The sequence below is a fragment of the Heterocephalus glaber genome, unplaced genomic scaffold (genome assembly GCF_053883595.1).
Source record: "Heterocephalus glaber isolate CG9 unplaced genomic scaffold, H.glaber_assembly_v1.0 deba00000738, whole genome shotgun sequence".
NCBI lineage: Eukaryota > Metazoa > Chordata > Mammalia > Rodentia > Bathyergidae > Heterocephalus > Heterocephalus glaber.
In genome coordinates this window covers 3341962-3366947 of record NW_028258161.1, presented here as the reverse complement: position 1 = coordinate 3366947, position 24986 = coordinate 3341962, and the positions used below count along the sequence as shown (strand labels likewise).

The 24986-nt window shown below is 50.8% G+C and overlaps 1 protein-coding gene across 2 annotated transcripts in view; it reads right to left on the bottom strand.

Moving 5' to 3' along the window:
• Positions 1-22002, bottom strand: part of Rcsd1 (RCSD domain containing 1) — a 72833-nt gene extending 50831 nt beyond the window's left edge. The window contains exon 1 of one of the 2 annotated variants that reach the window (XM_087206844.1): positions 21478-22002. In XM_087206844.1, the coding sequence (XP_087062970.1) occupies positions 21478-21852 (375 nt within the window). In that variant the 5' untranslated portion in view covers positions 21853-22002. The remainder of the gene's footprint in view (positions 1-21477) is intronic. The other variant, XM_004865201.4, reaches the window with a different exon arrangement.
• Positions 22003-24986: the final 2984 nt, after the last annotated feature.

Below are 24986 nucleotides of genomic sequence, written 5' to 3'. Positions count from 1 at the left end.
CTGCTTGAATTTGTGATTCTCCTGCCTCAGCCTCTAGAAATCCAGACCGGGTGAAAAGACCTGGGTTCGAGTCATCTTGCTAGCCTCAGCAGCTTCAAGACCCCTTAACAATTCTAAGCCTTCGTTTCCTAATCAGTAAAATGAGTCAGAAATACCCGCCTCACAGGATGGCTGAGAGGGGTTTAAAGGGTAAGCTGTGTAATGAAAATATTTCATAAATATTTGTCCCATTCCTTCTAAAAGACAGATGTGATGCTCCACAAATCCATATAGACTATAAACAAACAGAGAGATTATGCTGTTTTACAAACAGCTTCTTCACTTTATAAAGGATTTCCCATCACAGGCTTCTCGTGGGTGGAGAATATGATGATTTCTCCAATTTTAGTTCACATACGACTTTTTTCCTTATAAAAATAGACCTGCGTTCTGCCTTTTCCGTATCAAAGGCTTCCTCACCTGCTCTGCAAGGCTGTCACTGTTTGTTGGAGGTGGTGAGTTGCCTGATGTGTAACACACAGGTATGATTTTATGGGGGCTGCCTAGCAGCAGCTCTGTCATTAATAACCGTATGGTACTGCTGGAAGCATAGACTTCCTCCTCCTCCCCTCCCCTCCACACCTCCTGTCCGCTGGTATTAAAAGAGAGCCCTGGGGATTTAGCTCAGTGGTTTTACCGCCTGCTGTGCAAGCGCAAGGGCCCAGAGTTCAATCCCTGGTACCAAAAAGCCGGGGCTCAGAGCAGGAATAGCAAGGTGATCCAGGGCACCCTGCCTAGAGGGCATCTGTGACCACACACACAGCCCACAGCCAGAGTTTGGAGAATCTCAGGGATAAGGCAGGTTATGTCATAGCCTTTGTCCCTTTCCAACCACGTCACTGTAGGAAACACCTGTAGACAGCAGGAAACTAGAGGAATTAAAAATATCTGCTTGATCCCCAAAAATAAAAGGAGAGAGGAAAATAGGCTCTATTCTTCCCAGGAAAACAAAGCCCTGTCTGGTCGAGCCATTTCCTCTCTGCAGAGCCCGCCCCTCCCGAGGCCCCTCCTGCAGCAGATGTGGGGTGGACCAAGCTTCAGCGAGATGCCTGAGGGTGGCTTCTCTGAGGGAGGGTGGGAGCAGGTTCCAAGTCCCCAGGCTTGGGATTTCCTTACAGGAGGGAGGGCAGCGCAGGCTGAGCTCATTTCCTTGGGGAGAGGTGGAGCCTGAAGCCACCCCTGGAAACCCGGGCCCCTGTGCTCCTCCTCCAGTCCCTGACGAAGGAAGTCTGTCCTGGGAGCCTCGAGGAGCAGCGATGACAGGTCCCTCTGGGGAGGACTCGATCTGGGCCTGGACAGACAGTTAGACATTAGAAGCCCTGGGCAGTCCAAAATGACATGCATTATTAGTTAATTACGGAAACACTGCCATGGATAATGCATTTATAACCTAGGTCTCAGACCTAAAGCTACCCCACTGAGCACAATGACATCTTAAAACGATACTCTGTGCACTAACTTGTGTAGAATACAAGTCCTTTGTCCATCTCTCCTTCCTAAAAAGTGACACTTTCTCAATAATAATAGTGCCACTTATCTATCATTTACTGTGCACAAAGTTGATGAAGGTTAGTTCATTTGAGCTTCACAGCCACCTCCCAAGCCAAACACTACTGTGGATGGCAAAACTGCAGCTCAGGGACTTGCTCAGGCCCCAGAGCTGTGGTTGAGCTGGGCTTCCAACCCTGGCAGCCAAGTCCAGGCCCAGCTCTCTCTGTTGTAGGCCTCTTGAGCCTTGTGAAGACCCTGTGAATTTCCATGCCTCCCGTCTCTGTGCACGCTCTTCCTTTATCTAAGGAAGATTTGGTGGAGGCAAAGGCTCTTGGGTAGATTCTTCTAAGGCAAATCTCACGTGTCTCGGCATGTAAAATTTCAGCAAACGCCAGAAGAAATGAAAAGAGATAAACTTCTGAAGCAAGGGGAGAAAACACCAACTCAAAATTATCATTTGGGAAGATACATGTCATGGATAATCATTAGTAAAATGCAGAATAAGTCTAAAGTATCATCACACAGCTATTAGACTGCTCAACGGGTTGTAAGGAGAAAAAGTCAAAGCTGCCACCATCATGGGAAAAATCGTTCCCTTAAAAACTGCTGTTAGCATCACACACTGATTAATCCTTCCTTCTTTCGAGATGATAATCAGAGACTAAATAATAAGAGCTTAAATTTTCTTTTTTGTATTTTTACACTAAGGAAATAAGGTAAGAAAAAGGAAAGAAGGCAGAATACAAAATTTATGTGTCTAGTATTAGTGTTAGTTATAGTGTTAGTCACATAAAGGTGAAAAATCAGAAGCCATCTAACACTGCATTTTAAAGTAAACCACAGAGCCCAAAGCTAAGAAAACATTATGACCAATATTCCACACTGAAAAGACCAATACCCAGAACTTCTAATGCAATAAGGATGCACGAAACAACAAATAGTTGCAATCCACAGGGCTTTGCACGAAGTAACTGAGTACAAAGAACATGTAAATATACATCGACAGAGCCAGAAGTAAACTGGCAGGCTGGGCAAAGCGGCAAATGTTCACTCACTTTGAAGTTGTTCACAGTTCCCATGATTAGAAGATAGCCAAAGGTTGGGGCCGGGGATTTAGCTCAGTGGTTCCAGCACCTGCTTCTCAAGCGCAAGGTCCAGAGTTCGATCCCCAGTACCAAAAAAAAAAAGAAGATAGCCACAGGAATAGCCACGGGAACACGGGTCCCGCTGAGACAGTAGTCCCTAGGCAGGAGCAGGCCTGGCTCCAGTGTGACAACTGCTGGCATCTCGATCTAGGCCTCGGGCTGGAAATACCCTCAAGTATCAGGCCTGGTGAGGCTTCAACTTTAAAGAGGCCCAGCTCCTTTTAAACTAAATCCTCCCCAGCCCAGATGATAAGAGGGCAGTGGTGGCCCCAGAGGAATGGCTTCGGGGACACGGGAGCCGGGCGCTCTCCCGTCATATGGGAGGAAACATCTGGGCCCACCCCAGGGGAGCAAGAGGGTGAGGGATGCAGTCCCCGGGACGGAGGCTCAGCCCATTTGTGCCAGGCCGGGATGGCAGAGGGGAGGAGACAGGGTGGGGTTGGCGCGTGCTAACGTGTCCCCATCTGCTCCCTCACAGGTGCATCCTCTCCTCTATTTTCCTGCAGAGAAGGGGCCCAACAGGAAGATGGTCCTCACGGGGGCCAGCTCACAAGGCGCTGGTGACGCTCAGAAGGGCAGGGAAGCACCGTCCAGAGCCCTGTGCCCCGGGGAGTTTATCTGCCCTGAAGGAGGTGACGGAGGAAGCTGTGCCGGGGTCAGGGGAGGAACAGGCAGTGAGGACAGCAGAATGGCCACTCCAGGGTGTGTCAGCAGGAGGGGGCAGGCCTGGAGTGAAGGGCGACTCAGGCCACGTGGGGAAAAGGATTTCCAGCTCCTTTCCATTCTCAGCCCAGCTGGAAGTGAAGCTCGGGGCTGGGGACACTGTTACGTGCTCAGTGGTGTCCCCTGAATTCCCATGTTGAAGCGCTGGTCCCCAGTATCCCAGAATGCTACTGTTTTTGGACACAGGGTTTTTATAAAGGTCAGTAAGTTAAAATGAGATCCTCGAGGTGGACTCGAATCCCATTTGAGTGCTGACCTTGTGAGGAGATCATGAGGACACAGGAAAAATGAAGCTGAGGCCCTGGGGGCTGCCCTTGGCTTATCACACCCGCCCCTCTTGCTCCTGGCGTGTGTCAAGCACCTTGGTGCGGGCAGAGCCACTGGCTGGCCTGGAATTCTGGCCCTTTCTCCTCTTGCTCTGTCCTCCTGAATCTCAAAACGCTTCCCGGGACAAAGCGGAGTCCCTGTAGCTCCTGAACGCGGCCTTTGCTGTGGCTGGTGCAGCACTTGGGGCCCAAGGCGTGGGCAGTGACCTTCTGGGGTGGACACAGGTCTCTCCCCATGCCCTGGGCCAGACGCTAAAGCGTCAGAAAGTCCTGTCCACCCTGGTTGGTGGTGTCAGACGGCCTCTGCTGCTGAGCCAGTGGACCGGGTCGGGCCCAGCCTGGCCTCTCATCCTAACAGCTGCTTGGAACTTCAAAGGGAAACCACAGGAGAGGAGAAAGCAGAGGCCCACGCAGAGATGAACACCCCACCCCAAACCACGAGCCCCAGGCCCCCACACACCTGCTTCTCCCTGAGGGACCAACTTACTTCCAGAGATCTCCCTGCATTTTCCAAAGCGCAGTGTAACACCTTGCATCTGTGGGTCACTTACACTTTTTCTGAGTCCTTGATTCACTATATCGTCTCATTTAATCTACCCTAAAAGCTGGGCAGGGGTGGGATTATCATCCTGGTGGGGGCTCTAAATCTTGCCCTGTGGATTCAAGATCTCCCAGCAATGTAGTGTTGGAATTTGGTCTGCTGCCCTGAATCCTGTTTGCTACTATGTCTAGCTTTCTTCAGCTAGACCTTTTTTCTCTTCTCTATGCTGGGGATTGAACCCAGGGCCTTTCACATCCCAAGCCCACCCCCTTTTATGTTTTATTTGAAAACAAAGTCTCACTAAATTGCTACGTGGCCCACCCAAGCTGGGCTTGAGCTCAAGATCCTCCCCCTCAGCCTTCTACAGAGCTGGGATTACAGGAACTCACCACCCCACCCCCCACCCCCCGCCCCCATGCCTGGCTTTCAGCAAGGCTTTAAGGCTCACTCAGCTCTGCTCCTGACACGCACACCACAGCACACACAACACACCTTCCCAGGTGCCTCAGAGACACAGCCGAGCTGCTTCGTATTGCAGACACAAAAACCCAGTTCTTGGCTCACTGCCCTTTAAATGTTAGGGCCGCACCTGGGCATCCCCTTCTGCACAGGCTCCTGGGAACTACTGCCCCACCCCACAAGCTCTTGGTTGTCCTCCCAAACCCCAGCCCTTCGGAAGCGCAGCTCTCTGGGCCGTGGGTCTCCTCGAGTGAGCAGGTCCGGAAGGTCCCCAAGGCTTGCTCTCTTCCATCCACCCTCAGAGCATAGCCAGCGTGAACCTCGGAAGATCTGAGTCTGATCAAGTAACTGCAGCTCCTAGGCCCTGCTGTCCGAGGGCTGACGAGTGACCCCAGGAGGCGGCTTTGGCAGGTTTGCTACCTGGATGGTGTCAGCAGCAGTAAGCGCCTGGTCTAAGGAGGTCAGCTGCTGGCTGTACAGATGCAGCTCGAGGACCAGCCTTGGGGCTCCCCCTCGCAACTACACTGCACCCCTAACCTGGTTTCTGGGTAGAAATCCTGGCTCTGGGAGTCTGCCACGGTCTGCCCGCTAGATCCAGCCGCATTTCACATACACCCTCTGTTCTCCAGCTAGAACGTCTTTCTTTTCACCCCTCAACTCCCTGTCCTTCCAGGCAGGCTCAGAGCTCGGATATCACCTCTCTGGGGAGCCTCCCCTCCTCCCAGAGCCCATCGTCACCCCCACTAGGGCCAGGACACCCAGGTGGAAGGCAGCCCTGAGTGCTGAGCTAGTTTTTGTTTTTTTGGTACCGGGGATCAAACTTGGGTCCTTGCGCTTGCGCAGCAGGTGACGAAACCACTGAGCTAAATCCCCGGCCCTGAGCTGGTTTTGTTCGAACCCTGACCAAACTGCCGCTGCAAGCACCTTCATCTTCCTGGCTCTCTCTAGACTCAGCACCCTGAGAGGCAGTTCAACCTGACACAACAGGCGCTCATTTGTTACATACCCATTAATGAAGCCATGAGCAGGGGTCGCCTCTCCTACCAGCCCGGGCCAGCTTGCCCTGGATTCCAGGAATTTTCCAGAAGACAACGTGACCCGTCTCAGAGGTCAGCCCAAGCTCTCAGGTTCTGCTCCATCCTGGACGGGCCGAGGGTCCTGTGTCCCCGGGCCCCTGGGAGCTGCCCCCCCCCATGACATTTCCCCCATCCGCAGTAGCACCATTGCTATTGCTTCATTTCCCGGGGTATCCGCACGTGGCCCCGCCCTTCCTCCTTGTCCCTCTCTGCTGTGGGAGGGGAGACCATGGGCTCACGGGCAGCGACCCCCAGGAAAGGGCCTTTAGCTGGCGAGTCTGTGTGGTCTCTCGCCTCACAGTCCCTCCCTGTGATATCTTGCTGAGCCCGAAATGTGTGCACACTAGGTACAGGGAGCCCTGCGGAAGGCAGGCAGGCAGGAAGGAAAGGGAAGGAAAGGAAGGAAGGAAGCAAGCAAGCCAGGCCAGCTGAGATGGAAATGCGGAAACACTCATGGAGAGCCATAAACATATCCATATCCTTTGACCTAATAATTTTACTCCTGGGAATTGCTTCCAAAGAAATGATTCAAAAGAAAAGAAGGATACATGTACTATTTATAGCTAAGTTATCTACAACAAGGAGAGAGTAGAAGCAAATGTCATGACCTAAACTAGGAAAATGGTTAAATAAATTATGGTATATTTGTATGACAGAATACCATGGAGACATTTAAAATGAAAATATGACTGTGTAGAACAAGGACATTGTCCTGGAAATAACATTAAGTGAAAAGACAGAGTGCAGAGTTGTGTATATACTGATTACAATTCTGCAAGAATTATGTATGTGGCTAAAATGAATAAAGACACACAAAGTTGGAAGTAGTTATATTCAGTGGAAATGTCTTTCTCCCTTTCCTGAGGCAGGGTCTTTAAATTGCTAATTTTTGGGGTGTGTGTGACTTTTTTGAGGCAGGGTCTCACTATGTAGTACAGGCTGGCCTTGAACTCACAGCAATCTTCCTGCTTCAGCCTCCTGAGTGCTGGGATTACAGGCGAGTACCACATTGGGTCTAAACTGCTAAACTGCTCAGGCTGGGCTTGATCTTGCTATCCCCCAACTCAGCCTCTGCAGTGGTGGGATTAAAGCACTTCACCTATTTATTATTATTATTTTTAACATAAGAAGGGACAACACAGAATCAGAAGGGAGCCAGAAAAAGAAAACAGCAGGGGGTGTAGCGGTAAAGGGTGTGCTTAGACCCTCAAGGCCCTGGCTTTCAATCCCCTATACCAAAAATGAATAAATAAATAAAATAGAATAAAATAAAATAAATTTAAAAATTAATAAATAAAGAACAAGAAAAAAATAGTTATTGCATTAGGATGAATTTTTTAGAATTTTACTATAAGGTGTTAACTTCATAATAACATTTTTAAATAAAGTGACTAGGAACTACAGAAAACACCCTGAACTCAAAGTCCTAAGGGTTTCTAGAAGGACTTGTATGGACTGTGGTTTTATCATTGTTTTAAAAATAACAACAAGGATACGGCTCATTCGCAACCTGAGGCTGTGGGTTTATAAACTATCTGCCGTGGGACTGTAGCCCCTCTGCCACTGAAAGCACTAATGGAATCATTCTCTCTGCCCGCTCTCCACTCTCTGGGCTTCCGGGTCATGGCCAGGAACTCTGAGGATCCTGTTTCCCAGAGGCCTCCCTTCTGCAGCCAGACAGTTAGAGGAGGGGAGGGTCACCGGAAGGAGTCCTAGGGCCTTCTGGGTGGAGGTGGGGACAGGAAACTAGAAGGCCTGCATTTGCAGTGTGGAAAGAAAGCCTGATTGAGCCTGCCCCCCCCCCCGTCCTTTTTCTTCCTTTTTTCTTTTTCTGTCTCTTTTCCCACCTTTTTTTCTCTCCTTCCTCCCTCCCCATCCTTTTTTTCCTCTTCCCCTCTTTTTCCCTCTCCCTGTTTCTTTTAAGAAGAAAATCGCTGGGCTGGAGTTATCTCTCCATCCCCAACACCACAAAAGGAAAGCATTAGCTTATGGGCAGCTAAAAGTCCCAACCCTCTGTGCATGCAGCACCCTTCTCCTTAGTCCTCTGCTGCGTCTCCAATGTCAGGGCCTCAGCCTGCTCCTCTCTGTAGGCACCGCTCATCCGGGTTCTGGAAACTTCTTCTGTGCCCCTCTAAGTTCCAGCTCTAAATTGAATTTCCAAAGGGGGTCCTCCAATGCCTCCAAGGAAACTCAGCCTCACTCGACTCCACAGCCACAGATTCTTCTCCACATACCCAGAAAATGCATCATTCCGGTCTCTCTGTCTCTAACCCCTTCCCTATGAAACACGCTAGCCAAGTACCAAATCCTCTGGATTCTCCCTCAGTCTAGCTTTCAGCTTCTCGGCGTCTCCAATCTCAAGGCCGCCTCTCCCTGGCTGGACTTCCGCCTCTCCCTTCGGCCCACCCGCAGGACACCAGGCTGCATCCGGGGCCCCAGGGCTCCTGTGAAGCGCTCCCGTGAGCCCCTCGCCAGGCACCCCACCAGACTCAGCCTTCCTGGTCTGCTCCCACCGATCTCCCAGCACTCTACCTCCTCGGCCCCACACTTGAAACCCTCTCTTCCCGTCATCACTACCCCTTCTGGGCCTCTTCACCTCCTGCCACTAGTTCACAAAAATTCTTCCTAGTTTTCGGTGTCCACTCCGATGGCCCTGCCACGCAGCCTTCTCTGTGGCTCGCAGAGGTGGAGAATGTTCTCTCTCCTAGAAACTCCGAAGCCGGATGATCTTGAGGGCCGCCAGGCAGTTCGCCACACCCTGTGCCTTGTTCTACCTACCTGGGCACACAGGGCTTCCCCCACCGCTGCTGAACTCTCAGCTTTCTGAAATAGTCTTTATATTTCAGTCTCTTTGAGGACCCAGACAACATTTTTCATGCCAGAGGCCCCCAAAATATATCTGGAATGATTGAATAAATGCATTCATATTCCAAGCCAGGTCTGTCCTACCCTAGAAATTTTGCTAAAGCCAAGCAGAGGTCCTTCACATTCATCTCTGTTTAATTTCATTATGTTGGTTTTGGCCTGGTAGCCCATCCTATATAAATCATTTCAAACTCGAATATGTCATGTATCATATTAACTATCCCAGCTGCGGGTCATCTGGATTCTATTTTGCATTCAAGTCATTAACAAAAGCGCTTAACATGTCAGGTCCCACAACAGAGCGCTATGGCCTGCCACTGGAGACTGTCCTAGGGTGTTTAATGAGAATACTTGGGCCAAGACAGCTCAGCCTACTTGGAATTTGTCGTGCCAAGAAATGTCACGTGACTAAGTCAGAATGTTCATGCTGTTGTGTGAGAGCCCTCCTCAGACCCAGCCAGAAGCTCCAGATGGTGTCAGCTGCGGTGGGGTCTCAGGCTCTAGTTTGGATGGCTGCAGTCTTGGCTATTTCTGCCTCTCCTGGGCCTCAGCAGCCCAGCAGGCCTCCAGGGGAGCCATGACAGGTGAGGACATGTCAAGGCACAGGAAAAGCACGGGAGGAGAGAAGTGGAAGTTCTAGAGCCGTCCTGCCATCCTCGGTCACCTCCTGTATTTCAGTTACCTGCTGTCACACACGTTCTGAAAATACGAAGTGGAAAATTCCACACATAAACAACTTCTAAGTTTTAAATGGGGCGCTCCTTTCTGAGTGGCACTAGGTGATCTCATGCTGTCCCCTCCTTCCTGCCCAGCACATGAATCTCTCCTTTGTCCCTCAGATTCCTGATGGGTACACTACCTGCCTGCCAGTTACTGAGCGGCTATCAGATCTGAGACAGATACCACTGCTCTTGTTCAAGCAACCCTGACTTTGCTGGATCAGGGCCTCAAAGTGCAGGAGTAGCAATGCTGGCAATTCAGAACTACCAGAGAGAAGCCACAAAGTGCTTCCTTTAAATGAGAAAGGGAAAGTTCTCCATTAAGAAAAAAAATCATATTCTGAGGTTGCTAAGATTTATCATGACTCTTCTTTCCATGAAATTCTGAAGGAAAAGGAAATGCTTACTAGTTTTGCTGTTGTGCTCAAACTACAAAGCTACAGCCATCATGTGTACTAAGTGCTTAGCCACGATGGAAAAGGTGTTAAACTGCAGGGTTTGATACCCTGCAGTTTCAGGCCTCCACTGGGGGTCCAGGAACCTTTCAAGTAAGAGGAACTGCTCCTCTTCCGGTTTCCTACTCTTTATTTTGCTCCTTTTTCAGGATGAGTGCACCAAACACACTTGCTGATTCTTCTCTTTCCTGCCCCTTCTTTGAAATGCATTCATTCAGCCAACAGGTCTCCCTTCTTCCTGCTGACCGTGGCTACCCTAAGAGCCTGTGGCTTGGGTCTGCTGCACCCAAGGCCCCAGCCTCCCAGGCTCCAGTCTGGACTTCCGTCTAGCACAATGGAAGCCTCACTGTCCCACAGCTCTGCTCAGTCACCAATGTCACCCTCTTTGTCCATCCTTCTGCCACCCTCCACTAGAAAACGTACTTAGGATTGTTATAATTTTCTCAGTATCAGGTTAATAAGTATTAACACCTGAATCTGTGGGCCATTTAACTCTTCAAGGTGGTATCATAAATTCTCTTACTTCTTGCATGCATGGTCTTACTTCCTTTCAAGATAGCCTGGAGGGTAGGCAAACCAGGTGTCCATTTCTTAGGTGGAGGAACTGACCAGGCCCCTAAGGCTAGCTACTGACACTGGATCTGAAACTCCTGGGCTTCCCTGTTGGCCTAGCATGAGCTCAATGATCCAACAAAGGGCACAGAGGGAGCAGGCAGCCCTGTTGCTGTCGTGGCCTTCAAACCCCACTGCAGAGTCCAAGGTACTCAGAGGGTGACTAACTCCACATGTGCACAAGGCAGGGCTTCGGAACAAGGCCTGTGGGAAAGGACGGTGGCTTTGCGTGTGATGTACATGCATCAAGGAAAAAGACACAGATTTCCCATTCACTGTGGGGAGTGCTTTAAAATCAGTAAGGTTGCAGATAATCCAGCACTGCTGCCATAGCAATAAGCAAAGGGACTTGCAAGTCCGTCAGGGTCAAACACGACCTCGCCGGGTTCCTGGAACTGGCTGCTCCAAAGCTCAGGTGTTTCAGAAATCATCTTAACAGCTGCATCTAGTGGCTTATGTTCCTATTTCTCTGATACGTTTTCCTGTAGAAGTGGGTATATATGCATCCCCTGGCTTCCCCTTCAAACCTACCTGCCTCTCGAAATCAGCCCCAAAGCACAAGGTACAGTTGGTGTCACTGAAAACCCTCTGTGTTGGCGAAGCACTCTCATTTCAATCAGGAAGAACACCCCAGCCACAAGAGCCACGGCGTCTCCGGGGAGTGAGGCTGTGTGGTACAGATAGCCACACGCTTCCCTAGTCTTCCCACTTCCGTGGGTCTGAAAGACAGCCCCCTTCCACACCCAGCTCGGTGATCACCTGCGCTGTGAAGACTCCAGCAGCCACCAAAGATGCTCACGCACTGTTTCCAGCTCTCACCATTTGGGTCCACGGGAGGACTGTCTGGGTGGTGACCTCTGACCCTTCCAGGAGGAAGCATTTTCCTAACTTTCCTTCCCACCAGGTCCCACCAGCCCAGGTCTCGGGAGGAGGACAATGCTGACAAGAGCAGAGCCCGCAGCCGAGACGCGCACCATGACTGTGGGTTTCCGTTGGTAAAGCTGTGGCACTGTTTGGTAAGGCAGCACCACCTGTCTTGTAATCTATGCAGGGCCAAGTTACTCCCTGTCAGTGCAGAAGCAATCCTGCTGTTCTGTAATCGTTTCTTTCATCTCCATGCCCCGATCCACCTCCAGACTAAGGGTAAGTATTGTCTTATTAATTCTTACTTGGTAACTTCTCAGTATATGCCTTCAAATAACTGAATGAAAGGATGCATAAATGAGCGAGAACAGGACACAGAATGAGATCACGCAAAATGCCATTTTATAATCTTGCTAGGCATGATCTTTTATGAAGGTGTGGGTGATCCTACAAATTTTTTTTCCCAGTAATGGGGATTGAGCCCAGGGCCTTCCCACTTAGCTGCATCCCACTCATTTTCTCCCTTTTCATTTTAAAGCAGGGTCTTGAACTTTAATCCTACTGCTATAATTTCCAGACTCCTGGGGTTATAAGCATGTGCCGCCACCAGGTCCTCTTGAGCAGCTCTCCTCAGCCTGCTAGCAGGATCGTTATCTCCCTGGCAATGGCCCAGATCAGGGAGAGACGAGCATCACTCTGAGGAAAAGCTGTCTAACACCCTACAGACCTTCCCTCTGGAGCTCTCTCAACAGAGAATTGTACCTAGGATCCCCACACCTCTATGGGTGTAGAAGACAGGGCTGTATATACAGGCTAAGAGGTAGGAAATCAGTCACAAGGAGGTAGCAATGAATATCCATTCAGAAGTGGGGATAGATAAGGAGATGTTTACAGCACAGCCTAACAACAACCAAGGGTTCACCCTACCAACCCCTGAGTCTCCTACCTCTGTAAGGAAAACCAGTTTCCCACTGTAAAAGGGTGAACGGTGACTCCTCCAAAAGATAAGATCGCTTCCTAATCCTTGAAACCTGTGAATGCTGCCTTACATGGAAAAAAGAGTCTTTGCAGATGCAGTTAAGGATTTCGAGGTGAGGAAATCCTTCTGAATTATCAGTGAGGGTCCTAATCCAGTGCTGTCCCTATAAAAGACACACAGAGCAGATAAGGCCAAGGTTGGAGAGGTGTGGCCATAAGACAGAGAAGAGCAACCCCAGGAGCTAAAAAGACGTGGGATGGATTCTCAGAGCTTCTGTTGGGAGCAGGGTCCTGCAGAGACCTGGATTTCAGACTTCTGGCTTCCAGAACTGTGAGACAATAAATTTCTGTCATTCCAAGCCACCCAGTCTGTGATCATTTGTCAGGGTGGCCCTGACAAACTCACTGGCCGGCTTTGGGCTCTGCTCCTGGGCAGCATGGGAGCATTTGATGGCAGCCCGGAACACCAGGCATATCAGAGAGTCCCAGATTCCCCCAGGAAAACACAGCTGCGGAACTGTCCCTCTTCTCCTCCCCTCCCCTCAAAGTCAGGGCTTCACCAAGGAGTGGGGCATGACTGGGGCCCCCCGAGAAGACCCTCGAGGGTACAGTGGAAAGCCTGCCAGTGAGGGCCGCAGTGCTGTACTGGGCAGGCCCGGGACCCTTGCTGAAACATAAAGTAACCAAGAGCCGATATAAACACATGGATGGAGCATTTCTCACAGTGTGCTGAGATGAGAAGACCTTTGCTTAGTTCTAATTCCTCCACTTAAAGGAGGAGAGGTTTATTTGGGTGCATGGTTACAGGCCGTGGTTGGCTGGCTCCAAGCAGAAAGGGCATGGCAGAGGAGTACAGGGGAAGAAAAGCTGCTCAAGTCACGGTGGCCAGGAATCTGAGAGAAATGAGGGGAGGGAGGGAGGGAGACAGACTCTCCAGGTCACACCCACTGTGACTGCTCCTTTGTCCAGGCCCCACATCCTCACTGCAGAGTTGGCTATGAACTCATCAATGGGTGAACCAGACAACTCCCACGCACGTGAGGCCTTTGGAGGACACCTCAGGCCTAACTATCCCCGCCACGACTGACTTCAGGCGTGATGGCTGGCAAATTTCGTTCAGTACCCTCATCTGGAAAACCAAGGAGGACGAGAGAAAGTGCCAAAGTTCCTTCTTGCTCTCAAAACTCACACCCTAAACATTAAGTTTTTAAAAGCCCACTTCCTCGGGCTGGGGATTTAGTTCAGTGGTTTTGCTGCCTGCTGCACAAGCGTAAGGACCCAGGTTCAATCCCAGGTACCAAAAAAAAAAAAAAAAAGCCCACTTCCTCACCAACTTCATACTGGCACCAGCTTTCCCCAGAGACACACTGAAGCCTTTCAGAAGTCTGCTGGGCATGTGGATGAGGCTCAGTCACTCTGGGCCAGACCTTAGCAGCTCCACCCTTGGGCTGCAGGGCCTCCGCCAGGCAGTGACCTGGCACAAACTGGAAGAAGGTGGGCCAGGCTGAGGGCCCACACAGGCTGGGGCTGGGGAGTCAGGGTGTTTCTGGAGCAAGAGGAACAAGGGCCCAATTGGGGAGGAGGGGGTGTCAAATGTGGCTTTTCTGGTAATCACCTTCCAAATTTGAGCAAATTATCTTGAAACCTCAGCCTCCTTATCTATAAAACAGATAAGATTTGAAGAGGAGTTTTTTTAAAGGTATATTTATGCAAAATATCTGTATATGGCAGGCATTCAACAAGTGGTGGTAATCACCACGAGGACAGCAAGCTTTTTCAGGCTCTCCCACACTGCCACTGGCATGGCTGCTCAGAAATGAATTTCCCACTATCCATCAAAACGTATCTCAAAAGCCTGACAAGCCAGGGACCTGAGGCCTGGGAACGCATTTGAAAAGGCTGAGGTAAGGGGCTGTCCTGCAGGGTGGGAGCTATGTCCCTCTAACTCAGAGTGCAGCAGGGAGGCCTGGAGCAGGCAGAAGCCTTCTAGGGTGAGCACCCAGGTTGGTCCTGCAGTAGCTCAGCTTCTCCTTTCTGTCGCCAGCGTGGATGGGTGGGAACTGGTGCTCCTCTGTCCACCCAGGGCTCTTCTCAGGCTGCCTCTGGTAAAGTGGAGCCGTGCTGGCTTTGGGAGCTGCATGGGCAGTGCGCCCAGCAAGGGGCTGCGGGTGGATGGTGAGTGGGAGCAGTTCATGGCTCACATCCAGGGGCTGCTCAGCAGAGGTCAGAGGGCCTCAGGGGGTGAGCTGTTTCCAGACATCCTCCACAGGAGCCTTTGGGTGCAGATGCAGGCAGGAGTGCTCAGCTGGCTCCAAGTCTCCTCTTGCAGCAGGATCCCCAGTTGCAGAAGCACATGAATTCTTCCTCTCATTAGCAAAGAAGCTGACTCTGAACTCCCAAGTACCTCAGGGCTGGTCAAGATAGCATCTTATATTTTGTAGGTCATGGCATGTGTGTATATCTTGTTTCCCCAATAGAAGAGAGCTCCTTTTATGGCACGAACAGCACCTTACATTTCTCTGAGGCCTCCAGCCTCAAAGAGCTTTATCTTGCTCTATCCTCCAGGAATAAAGAGTGGAGTTCCCGAGCATACCATGTGGTTTCTTGCACCAGTAGCTTTGTTCTTGTCATTTCCTCTGACTGGAATACACTTTTCCCAATTTTCTGCAGATGGTTAACTCCTATTCATTCCTCAAAGCTCAACCTAGAAATCATCTCTAACCAGAAGCCCTCTCTGAGCCCTAGACTGGATGTGACCCATCTCCTCCTTCTACACCACAAATGTGTACCTCCCTTCTTAGCCTTCGAGTTCTTTCAGGGCCAGCAAGGTGATAGACCCATTTATGGTTAGATCCCTCATGCCTGTGGGTGGGGGGGGGCTCAGTCTGTGTTGTTTAACCCTAAATAAAAAGCTAGTGCTGGATATGGGGGTGCACGGTTGTAACCCTAATACTTGACAGGCTGAGGCAGGAGGACTGCTTGATTTTAAGGTCAGCCTTGGGTACACACTGTATTCAAGGCCAGCCTGAACCATATAGTGAGACCTTATCTCAAATACAACAACAAAGCTAGTGTGTAATATGTTGTGGATTGCCACCAATTGATTATAGATGATCCAGCCCCGGAAAGAGTCACAACTGTCACCCGCAGGTCAGAAGGATGTGCCTGAGGCAGTGCATGAAGATATCTGGATATGTAAACACAGGCAATTGGCAATATTTGCACCTCAGATAAACCTCATTGGCTATGATACTGTCACTGCGCAAAGCTGATATGAACACATCCAACGCACAGGTGCACCATCTACAATGTGGACCTCACATCTTCACTTGAAGAATGTCACCTCATTGTCCAGAACTTCAGCATCCCATGTGGGTGTCCAGCTGGGCTCCTTCACTCCCCAGCAAGGATGGGCATCAGTGGCATCTCAGAAGGGTCTCTTCTGGAGCCCAGGCTGTGTCCATCCGACTCACCTCACCAGGGTGGAATGGCAGTGGGTGGAGCCCCTTTCTGGGCCCTAGAACGGGATATGACCCACCCACATATGTAGCTTTTACAGGATTCACTGCCTGGGCTCAGCAGTCAGTCTCCACAACTGCCCAGAGACAGCTATTCAGAAAGCCCTAAAGGAAATAAATAGGAAGCTCACTGCCCCAAAGACCAAAGGAGAAGGGCGCCGTCCACTCTGGTCTGGGAGACACGGAGGAGACACACTTGAGGGGGGCTCCCAAGGCTGATCGTGGAGGTTGGTGGCTAAACTGCACTGTGCAGTGGTGTCACAGTATCATCTTGTGTGCAGAGAGATAAAAGTGTCCATGTGACACCCAGGGGTGGAACACAAGGAGCACACTGCTTTTGTGATGAAACTGATAACACAAGAACCAGCCCTCTGACTGGCTGCGGAGGTTGCAGGCTGAGCTATCCCCAAACAGAGGAAAACTCAAGCTGCTGGCTTTCCAAAGGCCCAACGGCACCTGCCTCCAGGCCAGCGCATCAGTGTCCCTCTGCTCCCCAGAAGCTCTCCAGGGCCCTGGGAGACTGCTCGTCTTATTCCACCCAGAGCTCTGTCCTCCAGTCCAGTGAGTTGAGCAAAGGTGGCCAGGCAGGCTCTGCAAGCCTCAAATATTATCCCTGGAGGAAGGCTGGGCTGCCTTCAGATTTCTCTGGAACCCAAATGCTTTCTCTTGTGGCCCTGATAAGATTACGGGCTGCTGAGCCGCCAGTGGTCAGATTTCCCACGGAGCTGTGAACGCCAGGCTTGGCTCTCCTGGCTGAGCAGAGCACTGTGGCTCAGGATGGAAACCCGACTCCTTTCCAGGAATGTGAGCTAACCCTCCTGCCACACCCAGAACTGTCACCACCACACAACAGATGGGAGCCATCTACTCCAGGGAGGACACAGGGGAGCTGAGGGCCATGCTGGGTACCTGGCATGCCTGCAAGTTCCCCCCAAACCCAGCTTCCGAGGCCAGCACAACCCCTATCTGTGATCCACCAGCTCAACCAGCAGATGACTATGGCTGAGGGAGAGAGGTGGGTCAAAAATCAGCTGGGGCTGTCAGGGCTTCTACTAGTGCTCCGCAGGGACCTTGCAAAATGATCTTTTTATTAAGGCATGGAGTCTCCTGTTTCCTAGCAGTTTTTTTTTTAATGTGGTAGAGGGGCCGGGGATTTAGCTTAGTGGTTCCACCACCTGCCTCAAAAGCGCAAGGTCCTGAGTTCAATCCCCAGTAACAAAAAAAAAAAAAAAAAAAAAGGATAAAGTGGCTGAGTTGTTTCTGCATCTTCTAGTGTGTTCCGCAGTATATACAATTGGGCCGGGGATTTAGCTCAGTGGCGCCGCCGCCTGCCTCGAAAGCACAAGGTCCGAGTTCAATCCCCAGTACAAAAAAAAAAGTGATAGAAAATGTTTAATGACGTACAAAGATATGAATGAAAACATAAATTATAAAATGGACACAATATACATGCCAATGTGTACACACATGCACACACACACCCCCTTGTTGTTACTGACAGTCTGTGAGGATGAAAAGACACAATAGCCCTACATGAGGTGTGATCAAAATATATGGTGAATGCTGCAGCCGAGTTCTATCCGATAGAAAGGTAGGTTCACAAACTCATCCCCATGTGATCTCATGCATCATGTGCCCCAGACCTGGCACTGCAACTTCTGGCTCATCCTCAAAGTCAAAATGACCAAGAAAGGTTTTGAAACCATTGAAGCCATTGAGGGAGCCACAACAGGACAACTAAAGACATGAAAGAGGGCGTTTAGAACTGCTTCAGAAAGTGGCAAGGCCAATGGGTGTTCGAAGTGAGTAGGAGTATTTTGAGGGGGATCAATGGCCACGTGTCTTTCACTGTAATAAATTTCAAAATTTAAACATTCACTGTATTTTTTGATCCCACCTCTTTTTTGGAAAGTAACCATTAAACATAAGATTTGGCATGTAATAAAGGAATAGATATTGAACAAGTGGCTGAATGACAAATAATATCTGGGAAGGTCTTGACTTTACATCAGGAAAAGGGTTTATTTATTATCTCCATCTAGAAATTCATTTGTTCAGGGGCAATAAAATTTAATTTTCACAGGCTAAATCCTTCATCTGTCCACTAAATAGACACATGGTTTGGGAAGATAAGTTTAATTTTCATGTTTTCTGCTATTTAGTTGAACACATGAAGGATTTAGTCAGTGAAAGGGGGATCGAACTCGAGACCTTGTGTTTGCGAGGCAGGCAGCAGAACCAGTGAGCTAAATTCCTGGCCAGAAAATTAAACTTTTTTCAAGCATCCTTAGGGTATCTGGAGTTCCCACAGTTTATATTTAAGCAACTGAGAATATAAATGTGAGTTCAATGTTCTAAGTTTCCCGCTCTTTCTTTACTATACACTCCTGTCCGTTGGGTTCCTACCTACTGTAACCTCTCCTATTATCTTTTTTTTGGTACGGGGGATCGAACTCCGGTCCTTGCGCTTGCGCAGCAGGCAGCGAAACCACTGAGCTAAATCCCTGGCCCTCCTATTATCTTTTTGACAGAAGAAACACATTTGCATCATAGAGATCTCTGTTTCTCATGGAATGCTGGAAATATCAACCTAGTACAGTTGAACCAACATACCCAAACTCTGCCTTTGTAGAAACATCCAATCAAGAGCAAAATAAAAGACAGACAGTAAAAAACCAGGAAGTGATGATTCTCTGCAAGGCACGGGCACTGCGGTCCTCTCTGGAGACCTAGACAGCACTCACAGAACTGTGACCCGGGGCACCGCCCTCCCCCTGGCACCTTGGGGAACTCTGCTCTTCCGGGCGCCCTGGGGAGCTAAACCAGAAGTGGTTTCTGCCTTCTGCTGGAGCACACGGTTGCCCCTTCCCACCCTTATTGTCTCTCAAAGTCAGACTGCACTGCACCCTCAAAGACCTGCCCCTTCCACTCCATGAACGTTTCTGCCACAGAACCAACCCCTCCTGCACTGTGGTCTCCATCAGAGTGGCCCCCTTTCCACAGACCAGAACCGAGGCCATCTCCACACTGGCCTCCAAGCTCTGCCGATGGTTTCTATAGGAATCAGAAAAGTACCGTCGGGGGCATAACTAGGCAAGGGGACTTTGCGTAAATAAAAAGTGAAGGCTTCTGTCACGTGACTCTGGGGTCAGCTCCCACTCACCACTTGGCTAGCGTCTTCTCTACTCAGGGGCCCTGTAGCTCTGTCTCACTACTTTCATTTCTCCACTCTTACTGCCTTCTTCCCCAGCCAGCTGGCCTACTTTCCTGAAAGAGGGTGCCACGTTCTCCCTGCATCCAAAGCCTTAAACCTTCTCTTCCTCACCATGACCACCCTTTCTGGGCTTCTTTCTGAGCCTCATCTGCCTTGGGTTCCTGTAGAACTCGGGGTCTGCAGGGGTCGCCATTCAGCGCACACTGCCTGGAGAATTACAGGCAGGACAGGGCAGAGTGAGCCCCATTTCCTCTACTGGATTGCGGGGGTTTAGAAGGCAGGGATCAGAAGGCATCTCTACCTTGTTTAACCAGAGGGCTTACTGTGGCCCAAGTAATGACGGATGCTGGTGAGAATGGTAAAGTGACTTTAAAAATTGATTCTCCAAAGGCTTCCCACAGGTAAGTGGATTCTAGAGAGCAGTTATTAAGTTTTGTTGGTCTGATTTGAATTCCTAGTACTGACAAGTAATGTGACTCAGCTTCTCTCCAGATATGGTAGTTCTTCAAGTCTCAAAAGTGGATTTCACCTCTCAAAACAGGATTTTAGGCTGAGATTTTTCAGGAATCCCCAGTCTACACCTGCCCATCATGCCCCACCATAACAAGCTCACTTAGGGCCGACTTCACATCCTCGGCCTTTGGCTTCCTTTTCACTTCCTTCACCGTTATTGCAGCTGCAATTTTTTTTTTCCAGGTGGTATTGACAAAGAAACTTCAAAAGCAGTCACTCCCAAAGAACAAATCCGTGCTTAGGCAGATGCAGACAGATCTGCCAGGGTTTCCCAGCTTCCGGAGCCATCCCTCCCCATCCCCACTCCCGGGCACCCCAGGATTTGGGGATCTTGGTAGAAGCCCTCCTCGGTTCCCTTATATCTACGCTTGCACACAGGAGGGCCTTCTCTTTTCATGCCTTCACCCCCCAAGCCACACAGGAAGTTGCTCTGCTGATAGTTTCAGGGCCTCTGCCACCCACTGTTCCTTCCTCAACCGAGGGAGGAGAGTTTCCCTCTGGAAGAAGCCCTTGTTGCCTCCCTAGAACAAAGTTCAAACTTGCCTCGGCCTTCAAACAGGAGCCTGCTTTAAACTGAAATTTGCTTTGCTCTTTATGTCCAATTCATTTTTGCAAGAGATGAGACAGGTCATATACATCATACGGGACCTCCAGCCTTCGGTTTAAGGCGCTGTTTTCTTCCAGAGGAGGGGAACTACATCTAGAACAACTTCTTGGGACCTCTTTCCCAGCCCTACATGGTGTGTGTGTGTGGGGGGGTCCCCTGGGCTGGCTTCCTCCTCTGCCCTGCAGCCCAGCGTGCTCAGGACAGAGCCCTGCAGCTCTGAGTAGACATGTGAGCCCCACCTGCTGAGCTTTTCCCTGAGTGCCCCAGTATCGCTGCCCGTGCACGTTTCTACAGAAGGTGCACCCCACTCCCTGGAGAACATGATCCCTTAAAACAACCAGGTAGCTGAGTGTCCAGGACAAACCTATTGGCACTTTGAAAAAGGCAAGCGAGTCCAGCACGGAAGGGAGGAGCCACACTCCCGCAAGGAGCCTGGTGTGGGGAAGAGATAGCAGCTTCTGTGAATCTGGATTGCTGCAGACCACAGCCCAGAGGCGAGCACAGTTTCCTTTTGAATGCAAGTGGGAATCACCTTAAAACTACACAGCATTTGCACTTTCTCTTTCTCTCTTTTCAAAAGCCCTGGGTCCTGCTAAGGCTGAGTAGGGTGAAATGCCAGGTCTGTTTCAAGGGGGGTCTGTGGAAGCTCCAGACAAGAAGAAGGGGAGGATTTGGGGGATACATCTCTGATGGAAGGTGCAAGGTGGTACGAGGAGCCCACCAGGTGGAACGGCAGAGGAGAGTCCCCAGGCCTCCACTCAGCCCGGCCGCAGCCTGGTCACCCCTTAGATCTGGACAGTGCACCCCAATACACACAGGCCTACAACGCCAGGGCATTAGAGCACTCTCGAGCTTTATCATAAATAAGGTCATTCGACTGCCAGGGGTGGGGAGCTTTACAGAAAGTTATGAAAGATGTGACGGACGGACGCAAGAGGGACTCCATCAGCCAGAGGACACCGGACTTGTAAATGGCCAGGGTGCAAGTGAAATGCGAAGCCCGGACTGGCAGAGAAATGCCAGCCTCCCTTGCCAACTCTGGTTCTCGTTCAATCCCCAGCTCTGCAGAGTCAAGGGCTTCTGATTTCTTGGAGTTTTTCCATTCACGCATTTACCCATTTGCGAACCTTTTCTGCACCTACTTTCTGTGTTGTTTAAAGCGCGTAACCGCCTGATCAAAACATCCAGGTTCTCATAAAGGCGCCCCCCTTTCCCTTGCTCCCGGCCAAGCCCTCGCCGCCCCAGGGGTCCCCCAGGTAGGACGGCGCGCGAGGCACCCGGCAGCCGGCTCTGCGCTCCCTCGCGGCAGCCCCGGCCGGCGGCGCGCTTTACCTCCATGTCCTCCAGGTCGTCCTGGGGCGAGCTCGCGCTCCCTGTGAGCCCAGCCGGGCCGAGTGGGAGGCGCGCGCCGGGCTGCGCTGTGCTGCGCCGGGCTCGGCGGAGAACCAGGAAGGAGCCAGCGGCGGAGGAGGGGCGGGGAGCGAGGCCGATGGGGTTTAAATTTAGACACAAATCTAAACAGATACTGTCCCTCCCAATCTGCCCAAACATGGATGGGCAGCCGCCGCGCCCCTCTCTCGCGAAGTTTCTCAGGACCCCGGCTTCATCCCTTCCGCACGCGCTTGCTTTCTCCTCGCGCTCCAAGTCAGAACTGGCCTTTCCATCTTCTGATTTCCCCTCTTTTCCATTTCCTTCTTTTAGATCCATCCCGCCTGCTCTCCTTCCTTCTTCCTCCCTTTCTCTTTCCAGGTTGCATTAATGTCACATCTGATTTTCCTGGAGTCCGGGGGAGAGGGGCTGGGAGGCAGCAGCAGAGTGCGACCCGACGGGCCACTCTTTCCCTCCACATCTCTTTTCTTCACCTTCCAGCCCCCTGCTTCCAGCAAACCTTTATCAATCTATGTATCTGCCGTGTATCTATGTATCAGGAAAAGGAGAAGGAGAAAAGCGAGGAATCCAAGCAATGTTTTCCGCGCTCCATGCAGCAGTAAATCTTTTCCTCAAATCTGCTTTGATTCTTGGGTTCATTCGGGTTTGTGGGAATTTCAGCCCCCACAAGCTGCTAGCTAAAGGGCCTTTTTCTCCATTCCTATTAAATATAGTCCAGGGCAAGATCCTAGACATCCGATTCCCATAAGACCCAGCTTAGCAACCCTCCCCCAGGGCCATCCCAGCCCTCAGCGCAGCAAAAAGGCTGTGTGGGAGAGATGTGGGGACTGGAATCTCGCCAAGGTCATTGTCCCATACCAGTTTAGGTATGGCCCCTTCCGAGCCTTCCCAGAGACCTGGGTCATGCCTTCTGAGACCTGCATGTGGAAGGGGGTTGGCTGGCAGGGACGGCTCCCTGTGGTCCTGCAGCATTCATATGTCACCTTAGCCCTCTGCCCACGCCCCGGGCCCTCAGGCCCCAGGGAAAGGGAGAGCCGCCCCAGAGGGGACAGTGAGACAGGCGCTGGTGAGTGCTGAGCAGGAAGCCAGCTGAGAACTGCCCTGACTCTGCTTCTCATAGCAGCCCACCTGTGGCTTCCAGCTGCTTCCATTGCTGCCTTGGGTACCAGTCTGAGACGTACGGCCACCCCTGCCATAGACACTTCCAAGGCCTGACTTGCTACATCCCGTGCCAGCGTGGTCACTGGTTCAGTTAACTCAGCTGAGCGTAGGACCAAGCCCCCAGGCGTAGTGACCCACACCAGCAATCTCAGCACTGAAGCCTGAAGGAGGAGGATCGCTGCAAGTTTGAGGCCAGCCTAGGCTACATAGTGAGTTCAAGACCAGCCTGAACTACACACCGAGACCCTGTCTCCAAAAACAAAACAAAAAACCAGGGAAGCAAATGGAGGGTTGAATTCCAACTCTGCTGCTTGCTAGCTGTGTTTCCTTAGACAAGTTACTTAATCTCTCTGTTCCTTCTACACCGCACCTTTACACTGTAGTAGGCACTCTGGAAAAAGTAGCTGTTTTTATATCACTTAGCATACTGCACAAGTTTCAGATGAAGAAGGTCCTGATATTCCTTGTACTCAGAACCAAGCCCTCTGAGGCCTAGCAGAAGAGCCCCATCCCCGGAAATTAACGGTGACCCTCTCTCATTCCAGCCTCATGGTGCGGAGGTGAGGGTGCCAGGGCAGAGTCGGCAGCAGGAAGGAAATTTCCTGGGAACTTAGAGCATCACCTTGTGCTTGTGGCTTTCCCCTTTCTTCTTTGTAAAGGGGAGGACTGAGTTTGTGATGGGAGTATCGGCTATCGACATGACTTCCTGTTTGTTTGGTTGGTTTGGTTTGGTTTTCGGAGACAGGTCTTGCTATGCAGTGCAGGCTGGCCTTGAACTCACTTATGTAACCCAGGCTGGCTTCAGACTTGGGGCTTAACACCTGCCTCAGCCTCCCGAGTACTGGGATTACAGGCGTGCACCACCAATCCTGGCTTTTCACCATGATTTCTAACCCTGCCCCCTGGGGCCTTTGACTTCTTCCTCCATCCCCAGATCCCCCTTTCTGCTCAGCGTGCCCCCCTGCACAGGTTCTGGCTACAGCAGCACGAGGACGGAAGTGCCTACCCCAAGGAAACCGTTAGGGCTGATAACATCACCGTCACCCAAGGTGACTTGCAGCAGCTGTCCACGCCCTGCTCAGGCCCTTGACAGGCAGAGAACAGAGGACTCAGGAGGCAAATGTGTGTGCCCCCCGCCCCAGCTCCCAAGTGCAAAACAGGGTTGCTGGGGGTGGGCAGGAAAGACCTACTCCTAAGGAAAGAGTGGAGGAGGGTAAGGGACAGGCCAGAGCTGGGCCTTCCTTCCTGGTCCTCTAAAGATCCCCAGAAATTGTAAGGCCATGAACAAGCTGGTAAACATGCTGTTTTTGTGGGCTACTGGCTGCTTTGGGGAGGAGCTGACAACCAAGGGGAAGGGAAAGTGAGTGTCTGAGAAGTTGGTCCCCCACCACCCTGGAAATCTGGCTTACTCACAGGGGTGCACTTCCTTCCCGCTCCCTGGGGCCTTCCCCTTCACATGCCTGGTCAGCAGGAATCAGCCAGGAAGTAGACGGAGGACACCGCAGAACTCGGAGCAAAGAACCCCAGAGAGGTGGCTTGGGCCGGGGGGATGTGGGTGGAGGACCCACATTTGTACCACAGCTTCTCCAGGCACATATGGGCCTTCCTTAGATAATGCGGAAGAAAGAATGAATGCCTGCCTGCCTGCGTGAATGAATGAATACATGAAGCAATTAGGAGGATCTTGGCATTAAATAAAAGGTAGGGCCTTTCCACGATGAGTGTCCAATGGCAGAAAGGACCCAATGGGAGAAAAATTGGCAGAGGTCATGCTAAGTTAGGAAGTAACTGAATTAGATTTCAGGACTGTAAAAAGCTCCAGGCAATCAGCTCTTCATAAATGGCCACTGTGCTGCCCATCAACTGTTTTTAAAATTCAGAGCAAGAAGCAACTATTTTTTCAAGACTATAAATACTAAGCAAAATTTAAATACAGAGTATCACACAGAATTGGTTCCAATACACCCCACCCCCTCCAGATACCAGAATCTGTGGATGCTCAAATCTTTCCTATAAAATGGCATTGTTGTGCCCAGATCGCGAAGTCCCCAAAGAACACCAAGGAGCCCATTTTGATGTAAACACACGAGGGTCGTTTATTCAAGCTCGAGCAGGGGCACTCAACCATCACCGACGCAGTGGATCAGGATCGAGAGCCCCGAATTCCAAATCAGCAGGGTTTTTATTGTGGCTACCGCAAGGTTTGGGGATGTTCCATTTAGCAGTTACATGATTGGTTGATATTTAACAAACATGGGGTGTACAACGGGGCAGGGGGGTTGAGGGGTGGC